Source organism: Dromiciops gliroides, chromosome 5, assembly GCF_019393635.1.
Source record: "Dromiciops gliroides isolate mDroGli1 chromosome 5, mDroGli1.pri, whole genome shotgun sequence".
NCBI classification, from domain to species: domain Eukaryota; kingdom Metazoa; phylum Chordata; class Mammalia; order Microbiotheria; family Microbiotheriidae; genus Dromiciops; species Dromiciops gliroides.
The window spans coordinates 280596832-280620480 of record NC_057865.1 but is presented as its reverse complement, the minus strand read 5'-3'; the positions used below and the strand labels follow the sequence as shown (position 1 = coordinate 280620480).

At 42.6% G+C, this 23649-nt stretch overlaps 1 protein-coding gene across 1 annotated transcript in view; it reads right to left on the bottom strand.

Annotated features, from left to right (window-relative positions):
- Nucleotides 1-23649, bottom strand: part of STAB2 (stabilin 2) — a 173128-nt gene that overhangs the window by 60535 nt on the left and 88944 nt on the right. The window contains exons 32-42 of the mRNA XM_043969353.1: nt 19265-19363; nt 19064-19171; nt 17528-17659; nt 16217-16345; nt 13327-13380; nt 12126-12221; nt 9466-9661; nt 7928-8023; nt 4821-4866; nt 2695-2771; nt 490-615 (exon numbers count right to left, since the gene is read on the bottom strand). Of these exons, the coding sequence (XP_043825288.1) occupies nt 490-615; nt 2695-2771; nt 4821-4866; nt 7928-8023; nt 9466-9661; nt 12126-12221; nt 13327-13380; nt 16217-16345; nt 17528-17659; nt 19064-19171; nt 19265-19363 (1159 nt within the window). The remainder of the gene's footprint in view (nt 1-489; nt 616-2694; nt 2772-4820; nt 4867-7927; nt 8024-9465; nt 9662-12125; nt 12222-13326; nt 13381-16216; nt 16346-17527; nt 17660-19063; nt 19172-19264; nt 19364-23649) is intronic.

Here is a 23649-nt window from a genome sequence, read left to right as displayed (position 1 = left end):
ACTGGAGGAGGGAATGAGACATTGAATTCTCACTCTTGAGAGTGCATACCATGGAATACCATGAAGCTGACATTGGGGAGGTATTTGGATGGGGATTAAGAAGGGAAATGGCTAGGATCAGGGGAGGAACACCCTTGGGGTATGGCTGATAAAGATGGGAGAAAGCCATCACCTGGCTGCTTCTTATTTTAACTAATTATTCTTGTTAATTAGTTCCTAAATTGTTGTTGTTTCTATGCTGCTAAAGGAGTATTCATGCTGCCCCTTAAATTTAAGTGCCATGGGGCAGCTAGGTAGCGCAGTGGATAGAGCACTGGCCCTGGGGTCAGAAGTACCTGAGTTCAAATCCGACCTCAGACACTTAACACTTACTAGCTGTGTGACCCTGGGCAAGTCACTTAACCCCAATTGCCTCACTAAAAAAAAAAAAAATTAAGTGCCTAGGGACAAGTCCCAGTTTCTCCACCCTAGTTACAGCTCTGTACATACCTACGCATATGATGCCATCTCCAGTGTATCCTGCTTGGCAAACACACACTCGCTTTCCCGGCGTGGTCCTCCTGCAGTCAGCTTTGGTGGAGCAGCCCCCATTTCTGGTTTGACAAGCATCAATTGCTGCAGAAAGGAATAGATTATAGCTTGAGAGCTGGAAATCTTCTTGGAGATCATTTAGTCCAACCCCCTCAGGAGGAAACTGAGCCCAGGGGAGTAGTGTCTTGGCCAAAGTCAAATGGGTAGAAGGTAGTACGGAAGATTTGAACCCATATCTTTTGACTACACATTTGATGCTAGAAGGGGAAGGGGAGGAGTTGTCTCATTGCTCTTCTGGGTCAAATGTATTCTTTATAATTTCTTAACATTCATTTTGGATTATTTAGGAGCTTATTGTTCTTTCCATTTATGCTGCTATAGTTATTGGATATGTTGCTTCCCTTTATTTTTAACCCAATGTGAACAAACACCAAATAAAATATGCATTTTCATATATTTTGTAGAAGAGAAAGTAAGGGTGGTATGTGAAGCTGTTAGTCTCCATTATGTAAAACTTACTTTTCTATTTAAGTTTAGAATAATTTCAACAGGGAATTTACATTCCTTTGGAAGAGAATAACAGACACATAGCAAATTAAATATAAGGTAATTAATAGGGTAATAAAATTATTAATAACTATTAATATATGGCTACATATGTTTATGAGGTAAATAATTAAATACAGGGTAATTTCCAGGAGCTAGGCATTGGGGCTGGGGAGGAGAGGTGATCGGGATGGGTTTTTCCTCCTCTAAGACAAAATTTTGGAATTTTTCTGACTTCTCTCTTCCTCTTTCTCCCTTATTGATTGAACAACATTTCTCGTCCCTCAGATTTCTTATAGGACTTTGGCTGCACTTCTCTTGTCCGTGTATCACATTTTCCTTCTGTGTCATAGTTATTTATGTACACACCCTATTTCCTCCCTTGGATGGTAGTCCTTGAAAGCACAGGGTTATATCATATCCATTTTTGTATCCCCAGTACCCAAGCCAGTGGCCTGCACACAGCAAGTGCTTAATAAATGTTGGATTCGACGAAGGGGTTCTGGCTAAAGTAAAGTGATAGTCTGACTAATGGAGATACGATTCACCAGTGTGTCAATCCCTTAGCTGACCCAGCAGAAAATGAAAATAGACACAGCCCAGGCTAATCGACTCCAGCTCCATCGGAGAACAAATTATTTTCTGCTTGCTGACACATCTTTGAGGGTCCCCTACTCCTATTTTCAAATATACATAGGCTGTCATGTGGAAAAGGGAATGGATTTGGTTTTTATTGTTTCAGAGGATAGAACTGAATAAGGGAGTCTGGGGGTATTAGTGATGCACAAGGTCAATAGCAGTCATCAGTGTTGTGTGGCAGCCCCCAAAGTGAACACAACAAATACAATATAACTTGAGGCCCTTGTGACCTCAAGGCACATGTAGTGCATTCAACTAAAGAGGCAGCAGGTCTTGGTGCATGGAGAATTAGACTTGAAGTTGGGCCTACTATGCGCTAGGCACTGTGCTACATGCCTTACTAATAATAGCTAATAAAAAAGAGTAATGATAGCTAACATTTATATAGCACCTACTATGTAACAGGCACTGTGGTCAGGAGTTTGCAAATAATAATAATAGCTAATAAAATAACAATAGCTAACATTTATATAGCACCTACTATGTGCCAAGCACTGTGCTAAGTACTTTGCAAATATTATCTCACTTAATTCTAACAACCTGAGAAATAGGTGCTATTCTTCTTCTCATTTTATAGATGAGGAAACTGAGACAAACAGAGACTAAGTGACCTGCACAGCTAGTAAGTATCTGAGGGTGGGCTCAAACTCAGGTCTTCCTAATTGCAGGTTCAATGCTCTACCCACTGTGTCCACCCAGGAAGACCTGGGTTCAAATCTCTTCTGAGGAACTTGCTAGCGGTGTGACCCTGGGGCAAGTTGCTCAGCATTTCTGAGCCTCAGCTTCTCATCTGTCAAATAAGGGGGCTGGGTGAGATGTCCTTTGAGGTCGTTTCAGCACTAAGTCTGTGATCCTGTGAATGCATTGGCCACAATTATTGAAGTCCCCGGAAATCTCTATTAGTTTTTTGTGTCAGAGTAAAACTCAAGGATCCATAGGCAGGATGCTTTGAAAAGGCAGGAAATGGGATCCACTTGCCTTTGCAAACTGTCCCGTTGCCTTGAAAACCAGCCGCGCACTTGCAATGAGTTGTACCGTCGGGATTGAGAAGGCAGCTAAGAAACAAGAGGCAAGTTTCATAGTCAATGAGCTTTTTTGCATTGTGGTAGGTGCTGGGCACAGAGACCAAAAACCAAATAAAATCCTACAACCGTCCTTGCACTAATAAACCGGGGAGAGGTCAATTCACAACAGTGGGTGGTCACTGCCAACCAGTTCCAGACAATGCTATTTAACCCGAGGTGGATTGTGGTTCAGAACTGGAAGGGGCCTTTTGAGTCTAACCCTGTCATTGTACAGATATGGAAACAGAGGCATAGACGGGGGTTATAGGATCTAGGGGTAGGAGGGGCCTCAGAGGAGAAAGGGAGGGAGGGAGGGAAGGAGAGAGAGAGGGAAAGGCGAGGGAGAGGAAGAAGGAGAGGGAGAAGAAAGTGGTGGTGGGGAGAGAGAGAGACAAAAAGAGGAGAGGGGGAGAGAGAGAGAGAGAGAAGGAGAGACAGAGACAGAGACACACAGAGACACAGACAGGGAGAGAGAGAGAGACAGAGGCAGAGACAGAAACAAAGAAAGGGGAAAAGAGCTAGAGTTGCTGAGAGGGAGAGGGAAAGAGAACACCAGACACACTTCTCTTCTATGTCCTGCCTTATGGAAGGTTCATTCTCAGTCCTCTTGAATGCAGGATTACAGCCTCAGACTCACACCATCATTTTATAGAAAACCGAGGAAAAGAGTGGGTAGGTGATTTACCCAAAGTCACGTAAGTGACAAAGGTGAGATTTGAACCCAGCTTCTCAGACTCCAAGTCCAACCTGCCCCTCACACCCCTAGCCCTCACTGTACCACACTGAAGTACTATGAGAAGCTCCAGGAAAACCCGACAGTCAGTGATTCCACTTCTTACTGCCTGTCTGACCTTGGGCAAGTCACCCACTTTTTTTCTGGGTTTCAGTTTCCTCCTCTTTAAGATGAAGGAGTTGGCCTTGAGGTGGCCTCTGAGAGCCCTTCTGGCTCAAAGGCTACATAATCCTATGAGTTCAAGAGGACTGAGAATGAATCTTGCATGTCAGGAACTGAACAGAGGTCTGTCTGTCCTCGTCCTCCTCCTTTTCCTTCTCCTCCTCCTCTTCCTCCTCCTTCCTGTTTTCTTCTCCTCCCTCTTTCCTCCTCCTCCTCTTCCCTCTTTCCTCCTCCCTCTTTCTTCCTCCTCTTCCTCCTCCTCCTCTTCCCTCTTTTCTTCTCCCTCTTTCTTCCTCCTTCCTTTCCTAGTCCTCTTCCTCTTTTTCCTCTTCCTCTTCATCCCTCTTTCTTTTCCTCCTCCTCTCCTTCCCCCCTTCACCTCACTTCTGGCTTTCACAGAATTGGTGCCAAATAAGCTCATTAGGAGGGAGTCCTGGGGTACTTTCTATTTTAGGAAAGTTTTTGGTGCCATTTGGATTTAACTGGGCCAGTATCTCATACTGCCTGCAAATGCTCTACATAGAGGTGGTGCATTGTGGTGGAAAGAGCACTGTATCTGGCGGCAGAAGACCTGGGTCTGAACCCCAAATCAGTTTCTTCTGAGCCGTGTAACCTTGGGCAAGTACTTCACGTTCCAGATCTCTGGTTCCTCATCTCGACAATGGTGGGGTTGGACTAGACAGGTTCTGGGTTCCCCTCCAGGGCTAGCTCAGGATCCTATTTACATCCTATATGACTCAGGGCAAGTCAGTTTCCTCATCTATAAAATGGAGGGGGTTGGACCAGAGGATTTTTCTGGTTCCTTCCAAGTTCTAAATCCCATGAGGATAGGTGGCAGCTTCTTGAAGGGAATATGAGGAGCTGCTTGTGGCCTAATTCTGGGATGTCCTAATTTTAGCCTCACGACAAATTCTAGGAACACGCCCTCTGCCAGCATAGCGTTCAGTAACTGTAATGCAGTTAAGATTATGACACTGATGGGAAAGGGTCTGATTCTGTCCCCATCGAGTGTGACAAAATCCAGCCCAACCAGCTCTGTGCTCCCTGGCCCGTACTCCCCCCAGGATGAGCTGGAGACCCCTTGGAAGACATAATTTCACCACTTAGAGAGACACACTCAGAAAGAAGCCAGGGTAGATACTTACTTTGCACTGGTGTGGCAAGTGTTGTTACAGTTGTCTTCCTTGATCTCTGAAAAGAGAACAAATTAATTTCCACATGGGGGCCTCTGGGAAGGCTGGACTCTGAAAACTGGCCCTTTCATGTCCAGTAAATTCAATTGGGGGCAGCTAGGTGGCGCAGTGGATAGAGCACCAGCCCTGGAGTCAGGAGGACCTGAGTTCAAATCCAGCCTCAGACACTTAACACTTACTAGCTGTGTGACCCTGGGCAAGTCATTTAACCCCAATTGCCTCAGTTAAAAAAAATTCAATTGGTTATTTTTTGGGGGGTGTGTGTGTGAGGCAATTGGGGTTAAGTGACTTGCCCAGGGTCACACAGCTAATAAGTGTCAAGTGTCTGAGGCTGGATTTGAACTCAGGTCCTCCTGAATCCAGGGCTGGTGCTCTGTCCACTGCGCCACCTAGCTGCCCCAAATTCAACTGGTTATTACAAAGCCCAGGACTGGGTCTTCCCAAGTCAGCAGTACACATCAGCATGAGAGGCAATGCTTTGGGCCTCAGTTTCCTTTTCTGTAAAATGAAAAATTTAGATTTGATGGGCTCTGGGGTCCCTCCTAGCTTAATATCTATGATCCTGTGACTGATCCAAGGTCACTTAACCTTCCTGAGCATCAGTTTCTTCTTCTTCTTTGTTTTTTTTTTTTTTCAGGGCAATGAAGGTTAAGTGACTTGCCCAGGGTCACACAGCTAGTAAGTGTTGTGTCTGAGGCTGGATTTGAACTCAGGTCCTCCTGAATCCAGGGCCAGTGCTCTATGCACTGTGCCACTTAGCTGTCCCCAGAGAAAGGACTTTTTGGGGGGGGGGCCAGGGTAATGAGGGTTAAGTGACTTGCCCAAGGTCACACAGCTAGTAAGTGTCAAGTGTCTGAGGCCAGGTTTGAATTCAGGTCCTCCTGTATCCAGGGCCAGTGCTTTATCCACTGTGTAGTTTCCTCTTCTGTAAAATGAGTGTGTTTGGTTAGTTGGCTTCTGGGGTCTCATCTGTCTCTAGTTATATAATCCTATGATCTGAGTTCCTCCTGGACCATGGAGGTGGTTCACCAATGCATGCACGTATGAGGAACGTAGAGCTGGGACATAGCCACAATGTTCTCCTCAGCTCCCTGCATTTTCCTTCCTTATCTTTGGAAGATTCCCTGGCCTCTGGCCTCTGACCTCTGACCTATAACTGACCCACCCGGTCTATCTCAGGCTTTAGATGCAGGTACTCTCTTAATGAGCTAGCCTAGATTTAGAGTTCTTTTCTTGGTTCTTGATGCTGTGTGTGTCTTTCTTTGGGACTAAATGTCATGTTGAATGAGAGGGAAAATGGCCAAGTGGATGGATCATCCATCTTGGAGTAAGGAAGATCTGGGTTCAAATCCAGGAAAAAATCTAAGAGAGCTTGCCCTGGGATCTATTTCTAGGCCCACCACTATCTTGTTGTATGGTATTGGGCAAGTCATTGCTTCTCTTTCTTTATCTGTGAGATGTAGGTATTGTTCAATCATTTTTCAGTCATATCAGACTCTTCATGACCCACATTTGGGCTTTTCTTGGCAAAGATACTGGAGTGGTCTGCCATTTACTTCTCCAGCCCATTTTACAGATGAGGAAACTGAGACAAACAGGGTTAAGTGACTTGCCCAGGGTCACACAGCTAGGAAGTGTCTGAGGTCAGATTTGAACTCAGGAGAATGAGTCTTCTTGCCTGCAGGCCCCACACTTTGTGCACTATGGTGCCACCTAGCTGTCAGGTATTAAACGATATTATTTTTAACCTTTCCCCCTCCACACTTTTAAAGGCATATGAGATTTATCTTACTTGATGAATGTCAGGATCTGGGATTTCCTCAATGTGGGCAGACTCTCTGCCAATGAGGATTGCAACCCCTTTTTGTGAATTGCAGTGGTTAACAAAACCCAACTCATCACCTGATGGTGATCAGCCTTCTGGTAATGAGCATCTATGAGCCAGCTTGTCTGGACTCCAAGCCTTTTTAGCATGGAGGAATCTGCCAACAACTGTATTGTGCTGGTTTGGAGGACTCAGGATCATCTCCACTCCATGATGGAACATCAAAAGACTAAATGGTAAGCATCAAGTATTTCCAGCAAACATAGTACCTAGGAGTATGAGACCTTTTCTAGCCTGAAAGGGCAGGAATCAGCTGGGTATGAAACAGTAAGGAGCTCATGAGGTGTGAACAGCACTTAGAGCTCTGGGATTGGAGTGAGGAAGACAATTTCAAATCCTATCTCTTTATGCTATGTGACATTGGGTAAGATACTTAATATCTCCAAGTCTCAATTCCCCTATCTGTAAAATGGGGGTAAGAATGTCTTTCATACTCCCCTCATAGAGTATATATGTGCTTTAGCATGTTGCATGAGCTGTTATCATTACAGGTAGCCTGGTATAATGGAGAGAGAACCAGCCATTAAGTCAAGGAGACCTGATGTCTTAAGTCCTGTCTTGAACCTGTATTGACTGTGTGACCCTGGGCAAATCAATTCCCTCTCCAAGACCCTAAGTTAAAGAGGTGAAAATCTTCATTGGTAGAAGGAATCTCTTTTATACTGAGTTCCTTATATTAACGAGATCACAGATCTATTATTATTAATTATGATGATCAATTATATAATCTATTTTATATTTATAATAATCATATTATATAAGTATTATAGCTAGTGTACTATATAATTTTATTATAATTATAACTTTTAATTAAACATATAGAATTGTTATAACTATTGTGTTTTATACTTATAATTATTATATGCATAATTATTATAACTAGTATGCTATATACGTATAATCATAACTATTATATTACATAATTTAATTATAATTATATTATTATAATACTCATATATAATTGTACAATTATAATACTCATCACATAACTATTATGGTGTATAATTACATAATTATAATAATTCTATTATATTAATTAGATGATAAGATTATAGTACATAATTATGTACATAGACTAAATTGTATATTATAATTTGTAACTAATTCTTGATGATGACGATGATGACGACGATGATATTATTATTGGTTTTGTTCAGACTTAAGACTGCCTTACCAGTGTCACATTTCACGCCCCTCCAGCCAACGTCACATTCACAGGACCCATCACCATTGGGCCCCTGACTGCATTGTCCGTGGACACAACTGCAAACTAAATGAAAAGGGAAAAAAAGTAAGCAAACCCCATCCTGTGAGCTCTGGCCAGCAAGAGGTGCATTGTTGGTTACCATTGTCAGCTACAACCATGCCCTCAAGGTGACTTTCCTGAATTCCTTGGCCCTGTATGAGAACCATGGGTCACCACAGAACATGTCAAGCTGACAGCTAGTACTCATGAACAGAGAAAGTATAGTTTCTGAAAGATGACAGTCATATTCCAATGGAATAGTCTGGAATAGGGCTTCTTAAACTTTTCCCCTTCACAACCCTTTTTCACCCAAGAAATTTTTATGTGACCCCAGGTATATAGGTGTATAAAATGTGTATATATAATCTTTTACTGTTGCCAAATTTTTTGTGCCTCCCACATTCTGTTATGTGACCCCATATAGGGTTGTGACCCACATTTTAAGAAGCTTTGGTCTTGAAAGCATAGACTTGAAACCCAGAAACACTTACTAGCTGTGTGACCCTGGACAAGTCACTTAACCCTGTGGCCTCAGTTTCCTCATCTATAAAATGAGCTGGAGAAGAAAATGGCAAACCACTCTAGTATCTCTGACAAGAAAACCCCAAATGGGGTCAGGAGGAATGGAACACAACTGAAAAGACTGAACAACAATTGGCAAAATATACTTAAAAGGATTCGCAAACTTTAAAGGATGGTGTAAATATCAGTTACCATATAAATAAGGATGGGGATTTGATCTATGGTTTAATTGCTATAGGGGACTTCCAGGTGAGGAAGTTCCTTCCACCACTGTAGGTCAGCACCTTCTCTCCAATTAACAGAACTTGGAGGTTTTAGAGGTTAAATGACTTAGTCACACGGGCAGGAGATACACAGGAATCTGTATATATTCCTTTTATCAATTATGGCTCACTGTCTTTCATCGCAAAAATGTGAGAGATTCTTATTATAAGAATGTGGTCAGGGTGGGATTGGTGTTTAACAGAAAGCTGGTATGTATGTGATGTTGCCCGGCAAATTTCCTGGCATTTAATTTAAGGAAAAAGCCTGAGAAAACACTGGCCATATGCAAAGAAGGGGTGATAGGGATTTTTATCATCAGCTAGATGAAAATTATGACAGTCAAGGGGCGGCTAAGATATCGTGGTGGATAAAGCACCAGCCCTGGATTCAGGAGTACCTGAGTTCAAATCCAGCCTCAGACACTTGACACTTACTAGCTGTGTGACCCTGGGCAGGTCACTTAACCCCCATTGCCCCGCCAAAAAAAAAATGTAACTAGAAAATTATGACAGTCCAGGAATACTTTGTCTCCCTGTTGCTTTGACATAGAGATGTTCAGGGGAGAAGGTGCTGACTCAGATGTTGCCAATGGCTTGCTGGCTGACTGGAAGGCACTTCAAGGGCAGATCATCTTTGAGGTCACCTGCGGCAAGGAACGAAAGTCCCCATGCCCCCCTCACCTTGGTCACAGTTGGAACCATATTTCCCCTCCATGCACGTCTCACAGGCTGTCCCATTAAATCCTCCCTCACACTCGCACACTCCAGTGCCGTTCACACCATCCAGGCAGATGCCATTCCCGAAGCAGGCATTCCCAGCTTTGCCAGGACAGAGCTGGCACTGAGGCCCGAAGAAGCCGGCGCAACATTCTTTGGTCTGAAATGGACAGGGTTAGGATGAGTCTCATTCTGGGCTCCTTTTTCTTAGACCAAACCTAGGATCTCATAGGATCATAGATAGCCTTAGAGCCCAAATGGATGTCAGAGGCTTTTTAGCCCCAATTCCTCTTTTTACAATTGAGGAAACTAAGGCAAAAAGAAGTTAAATGATTTACCCATGGTCACACAGGTAGATAGCATTGGGTGTGATGCCCTTAAGATCTATCACAGTCTTATTCAGGGGCTTGGGATTTGTGCAAAAAGGTTTCCTCGAGGGGTGTATGTGTGATCCTATAAACAAGTTATTAACTGCTCGAGGCTTCAGTTCCTTAACTTCAAGGTGAGGGAAATTAGACTAGGTGACCCCTAAGTCAGCTCAAAATCTACCAACCTGACAGAAGTGGTGGCTTGGGCCTGGAATCCCTGCTGCTGGGGGAGCTAAGGCTGGTGGATCACCTGAGCTCTGCAGATCTAAGCCGAAGAAGGGCTAAAGGCAATATGGAGTCCAAACTAAATCCAGTACCAACATGGGGAACCTCCAGGAGTTGGGGGGCTACCCAGAAGTATAAGAAGGGGAAATTGACCCAGGTCAGAAATGTGAAGGTGGCCAAAGCTTGTGTGCCCATCAGTATTGGGATTGGTCCTATGAGTGGTTGGAACATTTTCAGCCTGAGTCAGACAGACTCAGTCAAAAAAAGAAAATCCATGCCTCTCAAAAAAGGAAAAATAGGAGAAAAGATGGGAGAGTCAGGAAGACAGAAGAAGAAAAGGAAATAATAAAAAAGAAATAAAGAATAAAAAATAGAATAAAAAGAAAGGAAAGATTTGTAAGGGGAGAACAATAGGGGTTTTAATATCAATCTCATGTGCCACAAATTGCCCAGCCTAAGGTGGACAGTGGTGAAATAAGAAAAGGATATGTTTATCCTGTGGAGGAAGTAGACTATAAGTTTGGGGAAAATATCTTCTTCTGGGGGGAAAAAAGGAACCTTAGTGGCCAAAGAAAAGGCGCCACAGGGTTGTATAGAGACAGACCCACAGCATGTATTTTATTCATAACAAGCTGAGACCTGGGCTGCTCATTTTATCTTTTTTTTTTTTTTTTAGTGAGGCAATTGGGGTTAAGTGACTTGCCCAGGGTCACACAGCTAGTAAGTGTTAAGTGTCTGAGGCCGGATTTGAACTCAGGTCCTCCTGACTCCAGGGCCGGTGCTTATCCACTGCGCCCCTCATTTTATCTTGAAGTAGGCTTCCCCTTCATTGGAGATCTCTAGCCCCAACAGGATATTCTGATAAGACCAACATCAGAGAAAGTCATTATCCACTGATCTTTGGCAACTCCTGAGAACCCAAGGTTTACACATTCTCCCTCAAATCACCTGACATCCCATCCCTATTACTCAACCTCCAAAGGAATGTGGCTGAGGGATCTCACCTGTTGGGCTCCTTCTGCCTCAGGTAATGTCACCCTGAGGATGGGCAAACCCTACATATGGGTGTATCTCCCTTTGTTCCCTGGTATTGCTATCCACCTGGCAACTGTCTATCACCTGTTGCTAATTAATCTTTTTATCTCCTAGCTTTACTTTCTTATTTTATTGACCTGTGGTCAAATAGACCAAAGTGGGAGGATTTACTCCCTGGGATCTTAGGACATCTGGTTTGAGAAATTCTTCCACAACTCCTATGGCCAAGAAATAGAAACTGAGTCCTGAAAAAATAGGCATGACTCAGTGTTGTGAATGTCAGATATGGTGCAAGGGATCCTGGGTTCAGATCCTGGTCCTGACACTTATCATCTATTTGACCTTGGGAAAGTTGACCTCTCTGAGGCCTCAGTTTTCTGGATCTGTGAAATGAGAGGTTTGGACTGGTTTGCTTCTAAGGTCCCTTTCTTTGTACTCTAAATTGAAGACAACTTTTTATTATCTCAGTTGGCCATGTGTTTGTTCAGTCTCTGAAAAACTGATAGGATGGTTACTGATATAGAGAGGCCACTCACACTACCCATACCTCAGTTTCTACTTCTGCCAAATGGGAAGATAATAATTCCTACCTTATTTCTTCAAGGATCAACTGCGATATTCCCTTTGAAAAGTAAAGTATCTTGTGTACATGTTGTATCTTCCTATTAGAATGGAAGATCTTGGGGCAGCTAGGTGGCACAATGGATAAAGCACCGGCCCTGGATTCAGGAGTACCTGAGTTCAAATCTGGCCTCAGACACTTGACACTTACTAGCTGTGTGACCCTGGGCAAGTCACTTAACCCCCACTGCCCTGCATAAAAAACCAAAAACCAAAAACAAATAGAATGGAAGATCTTTGAGGGCAAGGATTTTTTTTTGTATTTGTAACACCAAAGCAGAGCACAGTGACTGCCACATATGTAGGTAGAATGGAATTGAATGGCCAAAAATCATTATTGTGGGGATGGGGGAGGCTGAGGAGGTAGATACTCACAATCACTGTTTTGACACATTTTGTCTGGCATCCAATATGCAAAGATCTCTTTCCCATGAAGAAAGTCACATAGACGCATTTCTTTGACTCTGTATCCTGTGAAATAGGGGCATTTACATTTCTTTTTAGTTGGACTCATGAACATTAATGCTTGGCGCTAGAGTCAAATGTATTTTGGGGCACAGTCCTGCCCTCATATCCAAAAGCCAACTGTAGAGTCAGAGTTATTACTCTTGGCTAGAATTGGAGGAGTTCATCCCCTCTGCTTTGGGACCCAGCCCTGGAGCTGAGACTGGCAGTGAATGAGAATAAAGTCACCTGACCCATTATTTACTCTTGCCGGCTAGACCAGGCCATATTCAAACCCCATCCAACCATTCCTCTCATTCCCTCCCATCTTGCCATCTTCCCTGAGACCACAATCATAACCCACCCCAATCTTTTTTCAACTTCTGGCTCTGCAAATCTATGTCTTTTTCATCTGGGAGGGAGAAAGGCAAGTGAGGTTTGCAATGGTGTGAATAAAACTAGAAATTCCATGATTTCGTTGCTCACCAATTAACACAGATAAAAATAGAATGTGGAATAAGGTGAATGCCCTTATGGTTTCTACTAGCACATGAGTGGAGTTCCTGAGATAGGTATTAGACTGATCAGTGATTTAATAAGAGTTAAAACAGGTATTTTTTTTGAAAAATTTATTTTCTTGCTTTTTTGTGTGTTTTGAAACATGGTTAATATAGAAATGTTTCCCATGACCACATATATAACTGATATCCCATTGCTTGCCTTCTCAAGTGATGGGAAAGTTATGGGAAGGAGGGAGAGAATTTGGAATTCAAAATGAACAAAAAACCAAATGTCAAAAAAATTTCCCCATGTAATTGGGAAATATTTGATGAAGTAAAATATGATAATATTTTTATTATTAAATAAAAATGAAATAAAAAACAAGATACATGATCAGTTTGGGAAGGTAGGTGGGTTATGGAGGAAGCATATGAATCAAGGTATTGAATAAAGGTGAATTATTTCAATGTTTCTGGAGGATGGTTATCTATTGTTCCTGAGAGGTAGCAGGTGAAAATTCTCCCACTGACAGTTCTCTTGCTCTACTTTCCTGACCTGGTTCTCCCTTGTGTTTGAACACCTTGTTCTCAATGCCATACAAACTGACTCCATCACTCTAGAAAATACTCACCAAAGGTTTTGTTCCAGGAGGGCAGTTCTTTAGAAAACAGTATTCACACCTTCCCTTTGGAAGAAACAGAAAGCAAAGGAAACATTTCACAGTGATTACTTCTTGTGAAAAATGAGGCCATTGGACTAGAGTGCTTCGGAGGCCCCTTTAATCTATGACTTTCTAAGATCTTATCATCCAATAACCTTGCAGAAAGTGTCTTAGCCTATAGATTGACTCCACGCTGTCATCTTGTCCAGTGGTCTACAAAGTGAAGGGTGGTTTAGGGAGATGTCACAAGAGAGCTAAGGAATGACCCAAAGTGATATGTGATCATCCAGTCAAAGAGTGGGCATATGGGGGACATCCTACCTGCCAGGGGGCATGTTTCCAGCACCAAACCACTCCCTTCACCTAATTTTGATCAGCACTTTCCTATTCCATCCCTTCTACCCCCTGGATTCCTTTGGCTATGCCTGGTATAGGCCTCTCAGGTCCACTATAACACCACTATGACTCAGGCATAGTAGTTGTGCAGGCACAATTCTCTGTTGCCCCTTTATGGTCTCACTTTCTCTTTACTTGCTACCCCCAGTCATTGCTGGGGCGCTGCCCATCAGTGGGTGAGTTCTGTGTTGCACTCTAGGGTGATAACTGGGGAGCAAGAGACCCTCATACTCTTTGCATTTTGGGTTGAATAGATGAGTCGCACAGGTTGAGCAGGTATGAATGGGTTGTGATTGCTGCCTCAGATCTCGCAACATTATTTTCCCCCAATTCCTTCCTTCTTCCAAACTTTCCTATTAGTCAATGGTATCTCCAACTTCCCATTCACTCTCACAACCTTGGTGTCATCTCCTCATTCTCCTTCACTCCTCCATATCAAATCAGTTACCATATCTTGTCATTTTCACCTCGATAATATCTCTGGTATAAAGCTCTTTTCTCTACTCACATAGCCACCAACTTAGTTCATGCCCCCATTACCTCTCACTTTAACTACAGTGAGAGCTTTCTAATAGGTCTCCTTGCCTCTCTCTCCACTTTAATCTTTCTTTTCTTTCTTTCTTTCTTTTTTTTTTTTGTGAGGCAATTGGGGTTAAGTGACTTGCCCAGGGTCACACAGCTAGTAAGTGTTAAGTGTCTGAGGCCAGATTTGAACTCAGGTACTCCTGAATCCAGGGCCGGTGCTCTATCCACTACACCATCCAGTTGTCCCTTTTAATCTTTCTTTTACTCTGTGGCCAAAGAGATTTTCCTAAAGAGAAGGTCTGAGCAGGTTACTCCCCTACTCAATAAATTCCAGTGGTCTGTTGTCTCTAGGATAAAATATTATTTCATTTTTATCTCATCTTTTAAAATTTCCATTTTTGTGCCTTACAATGTACATAATAATTAGGACAGTGGCAGCTAGATGGTTTATAAATAAGTAAATATATACCCCTCTCCTTTTTTTGAATAGTCAGCAGTTAGCATGGAGCCTAGAATGGAGTAAGCATTTGAATGAATGCTTGTTGGCTTCACTTGCTGACATACTGGAGGTGTGAGTTCAAAATATTCTGTTTACTGATGGAATGCATGATCAAAAATTTTTGTGTGGTACTGGTGTAGTCCATCTCCCTGCTGCCAGTTCCTATGTCACTCAGCATCCAGAATTTTTTGTCTATACCACTCAGGATGTGGGTTTTTTGTTCTGACCTTAACAATGACAGGCAGTTGGATAGAGCAGAAAGGACCCTGGATTTATCATCAGAATCCCTGAGTTTGAGTATGGGATATACTACTTACTAGGTATGAAACCTGGACACTCACTCTACCTCTCTGACTCTCGGTATTCTCACCTGCAAAATGGCAATAATACTTGGGCTATCTACCTCACATTGTAGGGAAAGGGCTTTGTAAATGCTAAAAGGCCTTGTTTATGACTATGCCCAGCACAGTTTTCATGGCTTAGTATGAATTTCTTATCATCCAAAAACAGTAACAAAGTTATAGAAAGTGTACTAGATCCAAGAGTAAGAAGAACTGGGTCGGGGCAGCTAGGTAGCGCAGTGGATAGAGCACCGGCCTTGGATTCAGGAGGACCTGAGTTCAAATCTGGCCTCAGACACTTAACACTTACTAGCTGTGTGACTCTGGGCAAGTCACTTAACCCCAATTGCCTCACTAAAACAAACAAACAAACAAACAAACAAACAAAGAAGAACTGGGTTGATCCCAGTTTGACCAGTTAACTGGTTGTGTTGGATCCTCAGTTGCTTCATCTGCAAATTGGGGGTAATAGAATTATAGATCTAGAGTTGAGAGAGGTCTAAGAAACCATCCAGATCATCCCTTTCATTTTTTTTTTTTTTTTGGTGAGGCAATTGGGGTTAAGCGACTTGCCCAGGGTCACACAGCTAGTTAAGTGTTAAGTGTCTGAGGCCGGATTTGAACTCAGGTCCTCCTGACTCCAGGGCCGGTGCTCTATCCACTGAGCCATCCTAGCTGCCCCCTATCCCTTTCATTTTTATAGAGTAGAATCCTGAGATTGAAGAAAGTGGATTGATTTGTCCAAAATCACTGAATAGGTGATGAGCATCAGGTGTGGGACTTGGTGGATTCAAATCCTGACTCAGTCCTGTTTTTCTCAACTCCCTCATCTGTAAATGAGCTGGAGAAGGAAATGGCAAACCACCCCAGTATCTTTGTCAAGAAAACCCTGAATGGGGTCATGACAGAACTTGCTGATTCCATGCCCAGTCCTTTATTCATTGTAGCACCTAGCTACCCTACTGCTTGCAAGAGAAAAATAGTAATAGTTTCCTTCCCCTGCCCCATGTCCTTATTCCTAACCCTTTATTTTTCATGCTTTCTTTGGGATTGAGATTCTCATGACTGATAGCATCACCTGTAATTAGTGATCACTTACTCGTAAAATGGTAGTATAATTGCTATCGCATCTGTTCTTCTGGATTTCCAGGACTTTCCCCAATCCATGGATAACACCTTTGTCAGTGGCCACATTAGTGTAGTTGACTGGGGCCTCGTTTACATAGAGCTATGAGGAAGAGGACCAAATGCACACATTGTTAGTATTTACCCTGGAGCTGATATATGGAACATTCTAAACCAGGGGTCTCCAAAGGGAAGGGTGGGGCTGCTGCCAGTGGGCTGTGGTGACCCCAACCAACTGGGGAGTGGGAAGATGGGTTGTACCCTTCTCACACTCTGATAGCTAAATGTGGGACTTGTTTCTGTCACAATCGTGTCTATTCCTATATCCTAAGACTTCCCTTCCTCTGCCTTCAGTGTGCAAACCCCCATCCTTTCCTCTTTTGAGCTGGGCACCAGCCCCCCAAAGTAATTATAACTTAACCTCTACCTGGGCACCCACAGCAGCAGCTGTTCGGATGCCACTGACAAAGTTCTACATCCCCTAGAATACCTACCCCAGTCCCCAAGATTATCTCTTGGCTGATAAGAATACCTGTTGGAAGATGGGCTCTGGCTCCAGCTCAGTGACTATTTAGTAAGAGTCAATCTCTTCTTTTCATTTTGAGCAGGCCAAAGTGAATTGCATAGACTAAGCAAGCATCAACAGGTTATGATCTGCTCTCTAGGTCTTGCTACATTACACTTTCCCATCAGTGCACTTGTTTTAAAATCTTCCCTTTTATTGTCAAGGACACCACCATCTTTCTAAGTCTTCAAGGCTAACTACCTGAGTATCATCCTTGATTTGCCCTACAAATCCATTCACTTGCCAAATCTTTTTGCTTCTATTCTCATAATATCCCTCATATTTGTCAACTGTTCTCCATTGCACAGCTATTCCACTTTGGCACAGTTCTAATTATTAAAGAGTTTTTTCTTATATCAAACCTACATCTTCATCTCTGTAACTGCCACCCACTGTTTCCATTTGTACCTCCCAATTTTAAACAAAAGGATTTGATGACCTTGTCTCATAAGAACCCTTCCAATCCTTGAAGGCAGCTATCCTAAGTCTCCTATTTCAAAGAATAAGCATTTCTAGTTGTTTTAAATGATCATTGAATGCTCTTATCTCCAGCTCCTTCACTCTGGCCACCTTCCTTTGGACATACTCTCACTTTTGATCTCCTTCCCAAAATGTGGTACCCAGAACTGGAAAGATGGGCATTGTCTGTAAGATCTATAAGCCCATGAGTCACATTGATGATTGATGATGGAAGCCTCGAGATGTAAGGACCCTACTCACCTGGCCATTCTGGAGAAAGAAGCCAACAAGATACGAATCTCCCAGCATGGTCTCCCGATGCATGCCATTGTGTAGATCATTCTTCAGGAGTTTCTCTTCTAGAATAATATGATACCGGAGTATGTTTTCTTCCTGACAACATACAATTTTGATATATCAGCCCTCAGCAGCTGTGGCCTACCTTGTGCTTAAAAGCATTGTATTATTTACTCTATGCTGGATATATTTTTCTACCTTGTTGTTCCCCTCACTAGAATGTAAGTTCCTTGTTAATAGGGATTGTTTTAAATTTTTTGTACTTGTATAACTAATTGTGAGTGCTTAATGAATGCATGTGATGGTTAAAGTGTCAGACATTGTTCTAGACACTGTAGGGGACCCAAAGACATGGCCTCCTACCCTCCAAGGATTTCTATTCTAATGAGATAAACATGAATGGAAAGAATGGACTGAGTCAGAGTGCAGAGTTGGCTTGTTCTTAGAGATATGACTAATATTATCTAGAACAAAGAGATGGAGCGAGAAAGAAAATACCCTAATCATATTATGGCAAAGCTGAAGTGATAAATGAATGGTCTTGGGAGCAGCTAGGTGGCTCAGTGGATAAAGCACCGGCCCTGGATTCCGGAGGACCTGAGTTCATATACAGCCTCAGCCACTTGACACTTACTAGCTGTGTGACCCTGGGCAAGTCACTTCACTCTCATTTACCCACAAATTAAACAAACAAACAAACAATAAATGAATGACCTAAAGACAATTGCATAGCAACAGTGCAAGGATACTACATAGTGTGGTGGAGACATATAAACATAAAAAAATGAAATCTATAATGGACAGATGGTGACAAAGAACCAATGTAGATAGTAAGTACCCCCAAATATTTCAGAGAGAAGAGAGATCACTATGGGCCAGATTGATTGGGGAGATGTCATAAGAGGTGGGTGAGCCTTGAGAGATGGGCAGGATTCAGAGAGGTAGAGAAGATGGAAGGCATAGAAGGCAGGATGATAGGCTCATAGGGCCAGGGCTAGGAAGGGTCATAGGCTCATTAGTGATGAGCTGAAAGGGGCCTCAGAAGTTATCTACTTAACTCTTCATTTTACAGACGAGAAAACTGAGGCCCAGGAAAGTGACTTGACTAAGGTCACATGGTTATTGTCAGAGGTAGGATTTGAAGCCAGGTCTTCTTGACTCCAAGTGTAGCACTCTATGCCACACAGAGGCAGGGATGCACAAAGCATGTAAGCTTTGAGCATAAGGAAAAGGTAATTCCCATCTCCATGTACAAAGTTAACTCATGGGGACAGTGGAAACAGAGCCAGTCTTGTTAATTACCACTTGTGTAAATTCAGGCCAATCACTTAACCTCTTTTAGGCCTCAGTTTCCTCATCTTAATAGGAGGGAGTTGGACTAGATATTTCTGATGTCCCTTCCCACTCTAAGCCTGTGACCCTTGGTTCCTGGACACACGTGAACACTCTGAGTACATAAACTTAGAGTTCACATCCATGGGGTTTGTTTCAAATACATACTAATGTGGCAGTCTTTTTTTCCCTGATGTAATTCTCAATGGCTTCATTATTTGGGGCAAATACCGTGTAGGCATCAGCAGCTTCAATTGCAGTGGCCAGATTATATTGCTAGGGTTAGGGAGAGAAAAAAAAAGAACATGAGTGACTTTATTTCCCATAGAAATAAAATGATTCAGTCCCCCAGATAACATGAATACTTGCAATGATGTAGCCCCGGAAGATGGAATAGTCAGGCATCTGGTCCAGGCGGTTGAGAAGGCTGGGTAATGAGGCACTCACACTTCTTTGGGGCAACAGGACCTAGAGAAAGGACCCCAAGAAATCTTTTACCTGGGGAATATGCAACTTGCCCTCCTGATAAGGTGTACCAGCTAATATATTTCAATAGTCAGAGCAGTAGCAATGAGAGATTCCACTAGTTCTCCAAACTGTCGAATGATTAGGGAACAACCACATTACACAGGCTAGTAGAGTTGTAAGCCTGAAAGAGAGCTTGGGACGTCATTTAGTCCAACCTTCTGTCTCAAGGTGAAACCCTCTTAGCCTAGAGTGGATTTTACAATTTTTCCCACAGAACATATTCCAACATTGATCAATCTACAGTCTTGGGAAATAGACCATGGAATTGACACTTCTCTGGCTACTGTAGTTTCTACTGTAGTTTGAGTTCCTTTTATCAATGCCATGCTAGGAGAGGAAAGACCAAACAACCACCCACTGTAGACTTTGTTATTAAAGTGGCCCCTCACCCTTCCAGCCCTGATTCTTAATTTTCAATATGTCTTAGATCCTTTTGGTATTCTGGCAATGCCTATGGAAATCTCAAAATCAAGCTTTTAAATACTTGAAGAAAATGTTAAATTTCATTTTAAGGTTAGTGAAATCAAAGATATGATTTTCAATTTTTTTTCCCATTCAAGTTCAGAAATGCCCCAGAAATCTATCAGGGATGAGAAGCTCTGATCTAAGTTAAGCCTTTTTGGACTATTTATGACTCCCTCTCAAGTTATCTTGGAATGTCTTACTTTCTATTTATTTGTTTTTGTTCTCTTTATATTAATTTTGTATCTACTTAGATGGGCACTTGTAAGGTCTTTGTGAGTAGGGCTTGTTTTATTTACTGTCTTTGCATCCTCAGGGCTCAGTATAGTGTGTGGTACATAGTTGGTGCTTAATAAATACTTGTCTCTTCTTTAAGATACATGATTCACTTTAATTCATTTGAATTCACTTTACTGTAATTAAGCACTGACATTGAAGTTGTTTGGGACCATGCAATTATGATCCCAGATAATGATTTGGAAGAGACTCTACAATCAGATGAGGAAACTGAGAACCAATGAAGAGACTTAGGATCATGAAATCTTCAATGACAGAGCTAGAAGGGACCTCCTAAACCATCTACTCCAATCTCCTCATTTTATATCCCAGGAAAATGCATCCGAAAGAGATTAAGGGATTTTTCCAAGGTCTCACAGTAATAGAGCCAGTATATGAAACCTGGTGTTTTGGTTAAAAATCCCAGGTTCTATTTCCCCATTCTGCCTCTCATAAGAACCTTAGAGGGTGGGTAGGATTCAGTGACATTCATCATGCCCTGGTTGCCTTAATTGATACATGCAGAGACTTTGCAGTGTTTGATGCTTGGGAGTGGGGGCTGGGGGATGTTCAAGGATGGCGCTGCTTCTAACCCTCACCCTACTTTTTTTTTTTTTACGGGGCAATGAGGGTTAAGTGACTTGCCCAGGGTCACACAGCTAGTAAGTGTCAAGTGTCTGAGGCCGGATTTGAACTCAGGTCCTCCTGAATCCAGGGCCGGTGCTCTATCCACTGTACCATCTAGCTGCCCCCTCTCACCCTATTTCTAATCCTGTTTTTATCAAAGATGACTGAATCATAATAGTATGGAGAAGACTCAGGGTCTATGGTAACCATCTGTAAGTACTTAAAAGGCTCTCATGTCAAAAAAAGGGAGACCCAACCTGCTCTGCTTGAGCCTAGATGGCAGAATGAGGACCAATGGGTGGAAGTTACAGAAAGGGAGACTCTAGCTCAAATCAGGGAAAACACTTTACAACAATAAGAGCTGTCTGAAAAGGAATGAGATGCCTTGGGAAGTAGTGAGTTTCTTCTCACTGGTGGTCGCCAAGAATAAATAGGATGACCACTTGTTGGGAATACTATGGAGTAGATTCTTGCTATGGTAGTCAGTCAGTCAACAAATATTATTAAGTGCCTACTATGTGTCAGGAATTGTGTTAAGCACTGGGGATAAAAAGAAATGTAGAACCAGGCCCTACCCTCAAAGAGTTCATATTCTTTTTTTTTTTTTTTTGCGGGGCAATGGGGGTTAAGTGACTTGCCCAGGGTCACACAGCTAGTAAGTGTCAAGTGTCTGAGGATGGATTTGAACTCAGGTCCTCCTGAATCCAGGGCCGGTGCTTTATCCACTGAGCCACCTAGCTGCCCCCAAAGAGTTCATATTCTAAAGGGGAGATGACATGCAGACAAAAAAGTCCACACAGGACAGGAAGATGGGATGTAATCTTAGAGGGTAAAGGACCTATTGGAATGATAAGATCATAGATTTAGAGCTGGAAAGAACCATAGAGGTGACCTAGTTTCACCCCCTTCTTTTTTCAGATGAGGAAACTGAGGTCCAGGGAGATGAAGTGATTTATCTAAGGTCATAGGGATACTGGATGGCCTCTGAGGTCCACTCCAACTTTGAGATTTTGTGAGTCTAGGATGAAAGGCTGAGGATATGAAGGATGAGACAATCAGGGATCAGAGGATCAGGGAGAAGTCTCTATTTTTGTGTTACCTACTTTAAAAAAAAAAGACTGAATCAGAAAGGGAAAAATATCTAATATAAGTAAAGTGGTTTTGCATTATATTCAGGCCTAGACTCAGCATGGATTCTGGCAAATGATGAGTCACCTGCTTAGAAAAGCTCAGCGCCAGTCTGTTACAATGACTAATGATCTCATCTGTGCAAGAGAATGCCCCAAGAATTCTGAATAATGGTTTCTAGTTCCTAAAATGACAAGAGATGACTTTTCCTGTAATCTCAAGATAAGAGAGACCAGGGAGCAAGCTATCAAGTGTCTAATTATAGTTAAACTGAAGATATCTAATTTGTTTTTCCCCCCAATGGCTTCTCACCCCCTTCCCCCAGAGCCATTAGTTTCCACTAGCTCCTTTTCCAGTTTTAAATCAAACTCAAAACACTGCCGCTGTTATTCACAACCTGTGTGACCTTGGGAAAATCTCTTCCTTCTTTTTGCTCATTTTATAGATGTTTTCTTATCTAGAAAATGAGGAAGCTGGACTAGATGGCTTCAAGTTTCTTGCCCTCTCTGAATCACTAATCCGGGGATCCCAAAGGACTCAAACAAAAAATCTTGGTGTAGTCGAAAGGACACCAGATTGGGAATCAGAAAACCTGGGTTGGAATCCCAGTCCTGCTATATACTACTTGTGTGACCCTGGGCAAGTCCCTCACTGTTAAAAAGAGGAGGTTGTACCAGATTTCCTATAAGGCTTTTACAGGGCAGCTAGGTGGCACACTGTCTAGAGCACCAGCCTTGGAGTCAGGAGGACCTGAGTTCAAATCCAGCCTCAGACACTTAACACTTACTAGCTGTGTGACCCTAGGCAAGTCACTTAACCCCAATTGCCTCACTAAAAAAAAATAAAATAAAAATCTAAACTAATGATTCTAGGATCTTAAATTCCATTTCCATAAATCTTACTTCTTTTCTATCATTCATTTCTCTCCAGGCTGCACATACAACTCTCTTGGATTTTGTCTACAATGTTCCAGACACCTCTCTATCCTGGAAGCTCACTCCAGCCCTGGACTTCACACACTGGAAGTACCCTGCCTCTCCTCCCTCCGATTGGCTGCTTCCTCGAAGAATTCCATTTTAAGGATGATGCCCGAGCTAGCCATGTCTTATTCCTCTCCTGTCTCCTTCCCCCCAGACTTTCCCTACAAAGTCTGCTGCTTCTTCATCTCTCCCCAATCTCCTCCCTTCTTCCAGCTTCTCCCGTTAGAATGGAAGCTCCTTGAGGACAGGGACTGTCTTTCTTTTGGGTTACATTTGTATCCCCAGCACTCAACACAGTGCCTGGCACACAGTACCATGTTTAATAAATGTTTGTCGATTTTACTTGACATGTCACTCAAAACAAAGCCTTAGTAGAAAAGAAAAATCTTTCCAATATTTCTATCTGGTTCTCCTTTTCTGATGGGGAGAAGGGAGAAAACGACACCTCTGCCTTTCCCCCCTCTTTTCTACCTGGATTGAACTTATCATACAAACACACAGGAGAGCAATAGAGTTGTATAGACATCAAGAATACCAGGCTCTTTATTTGTACTCCCTTCCCCCCCTTTTAATCAGACCAGTGATTTCACTGGTGTGGGGAGCCTCCAGGGAGGAACAACCTCTACCAAAATGCAAATTAACACCTACTTTGAGACATTTTTCATAGCAGCTCTGGAGTCAGGAAGACCTGAGTTCAAATCTGGATTCTGATACTTACTAACTTTGTTACCCATGGCAAGTCACTTAATCTGA